Source organism: Cariama cristata, unplaced genomic scaffold (genome assembly GCF_000690535.1).
Source record: "Cariama cristata isolate BGI_N322 unplaced genomic scaffold, ASM69053v1 scaffold37960, whole genome shotgun sequence".
Classification (NCBI taxonomy): domain Eukaryota; kingdom Metazoa; phylum Chordata; class Aves; order Cariamiformes; family Cariamidae; genus Cariama; species Cariama cristata.
The window spans coordinates 1-1,995 of record NW_009594816.1 but is presented as its reverse complement, the minus strand read 5'-3'; the positions used below and the strand labels follow the sequence as shown (position 1 = coordinate 1,995).

The 1,995-nt window shown below is 40.3% G+C and overlaps 1 protein-coding gene across 1 annotated transcript in view; it reads right to left on the bottom strand.

The window, feature by feature from the left end:
• MCOLN3 (mucolipin 3) overlaps positions 1 to 485 on the bottom strand; it is a 12,023-nt gene extending 11,538 nt beyond the window's left edge. Inside the window, exon 1 of the mRNA XM_009699345.1 lies at positions 258 to 485. Coding sequence (XP_009697647.1) covers positions 258 to 485 — 228 coding nt within the window. The remainder of the gene's footprint in view (positions 1 to 257) is intronic.
• Positions 486 to 1,995: the final 1,510 nt, after the last annotated feature.

Below are 1,995 nucleotides of genomic sequence, written 5' to 3'. Positions count from 1 at the left end.
GGGCAAGAAAAGAAATTCAATAAAAAGCCCTTAAACATGATTCCTTTCATCTCCACTCTTAGGAAAGCTATTTTTTCAGTCAATTATTTTAGCAGAAAGTTATGCCATCTAAGATCTAAGCTACATATATGCTACTGAGATAGCTTTGCAGTCTATCCTCTCCCTTTCTGTGCACCACACCATGAATTGCATTTGTTGCCTGCACTTATTTGACTTCCCATGGGCTAAGAAGAGTCCCTGTTTCCATAGTTACTCACCTGAACAGTAACCATCGCTATTTTGAGTAGCTGAATCCCAAGTTTCCACGGTTTCCTGCCTCGGGCCCAGAATTTCTCACACGGGTTCATGAAGAAGAATTTTAACTTTCTTCTAAGCTGGTCTTCCAAAAGCCCCTCCTGTGATACTGATGGTTGTCGTTTGGGGCTGCAAAGATTTTCATCATCATGAGCACTGCAGCTGCTCACAGCCACTTCAGGATTTTCCATTTCTGAAATGAAAAGAAGTCCATGCCAGTTGGAAAACATGCAAGCATGAATACAATAGCATCAGATCAGACTGCACTGACAACCTGGATTCCAAAGATGTTTATCTTCTGTGAAAGCCACTTGCACATTACACTGGATTTAAGACCTTCCTCATAATATTGCACGTGTTCTGCAGAGCCCAAAGAAAAGTTTGGGCAAGCTCTTAAATTTGCAGGTAAGCTGCCAGGACCGTTTATTTAATAGTGGAATTTCTGACCCTTTGGAATTATGGAGTCACTTTCCAAAAACTTCTTCCTCTCTCACTTGCCAGCAACATCATACTTGCAAGACATCCTGACTCATTTTCTTCTGTGTCCAGAAGAGTACCAAAAGCCTCTCATGAGTGCTCACTCTTCTGGAAAACTTGCCCACTGCCATAGCTACTCTTTTCCCCCACATCTACAAGCCTGCTGTCCAGTCCTTTAACGAAATGGAATTTTTAAGACAGATAGCATTTTTCTTAGACATTAGTATTAGCTCTTGGAAATGGAGACCCAGCATGCCAAAATGCAATTCAGGTAAATTACCTACGTGCATTAACTTGTCATTTAGCGAGATTATATCCGTTTCTTCAGCCATAAAAGACCAAATGCAAACCAATGGTGATCATGAACCAGACAAAAAGACCAAAAGGTAACTGTATTCAAACATTGCGATTAGCCAGAGAGGCTCATATTTCAGATGAGTATGAGACGAAAGATCAGAAGAGAACCTTATAAGCACAGTTTGAGACGTTACTCTCTATAGTATTCAACATGTTTAGATGTAATCTGTTACTAACTTCACTAACTCCCAAACATTTTATAAATGCTTTATAAAGTACTTAAGAGGTAGCCAGGAATATTTATTTCAGATAATAGATTATTGACATTAAGAACAGAGGAGACAGCCTAGGTTGTGAATAAATTTAAAGATGTGCCATATTAGACAAATTATTTTTAATTTGCATAAGAAAAGTTTCTTATATAACTCAGACAAAAAATCATCACCAAAATTAATTTTTAAAAATGCATAGATCACATCCCCTCTCCTCAAGCACACACCAGAACACAAGTCTGTTTTCAGATACGATTCGAGACCTTTAATTTCCCCAGCTGTCAGGGGGCAAGAAAAGTTTTGAAAGAGCAGTTTAACACTAAGAATAGGCCCATAAATAGCCTTAAAAAAAATCAGCTCCTGTTTTATCAGGTCTCCATTGTCCTGCGGGATACAGTATGCCACAGTTTCCACTTATCTTTCTCACAGCTGATCAATCGTTTCTAAGTTATTCCTGTCAATGTATGTGGAAAAGACAAGACAAGACAAGACTAGACTAGACTTCTGGACGTCAGGGTATCAGCTTGAGAAGATGCTCCAGACAAACACAACACACGGGAAGTATTTTCTCATTAACGTGCGTAGAGACAGCGTGGGCTCCACCGCCGAGGGTGTCACACCAGGCAGCCCCCTTCCCACAGCACGGCCGCCCGTG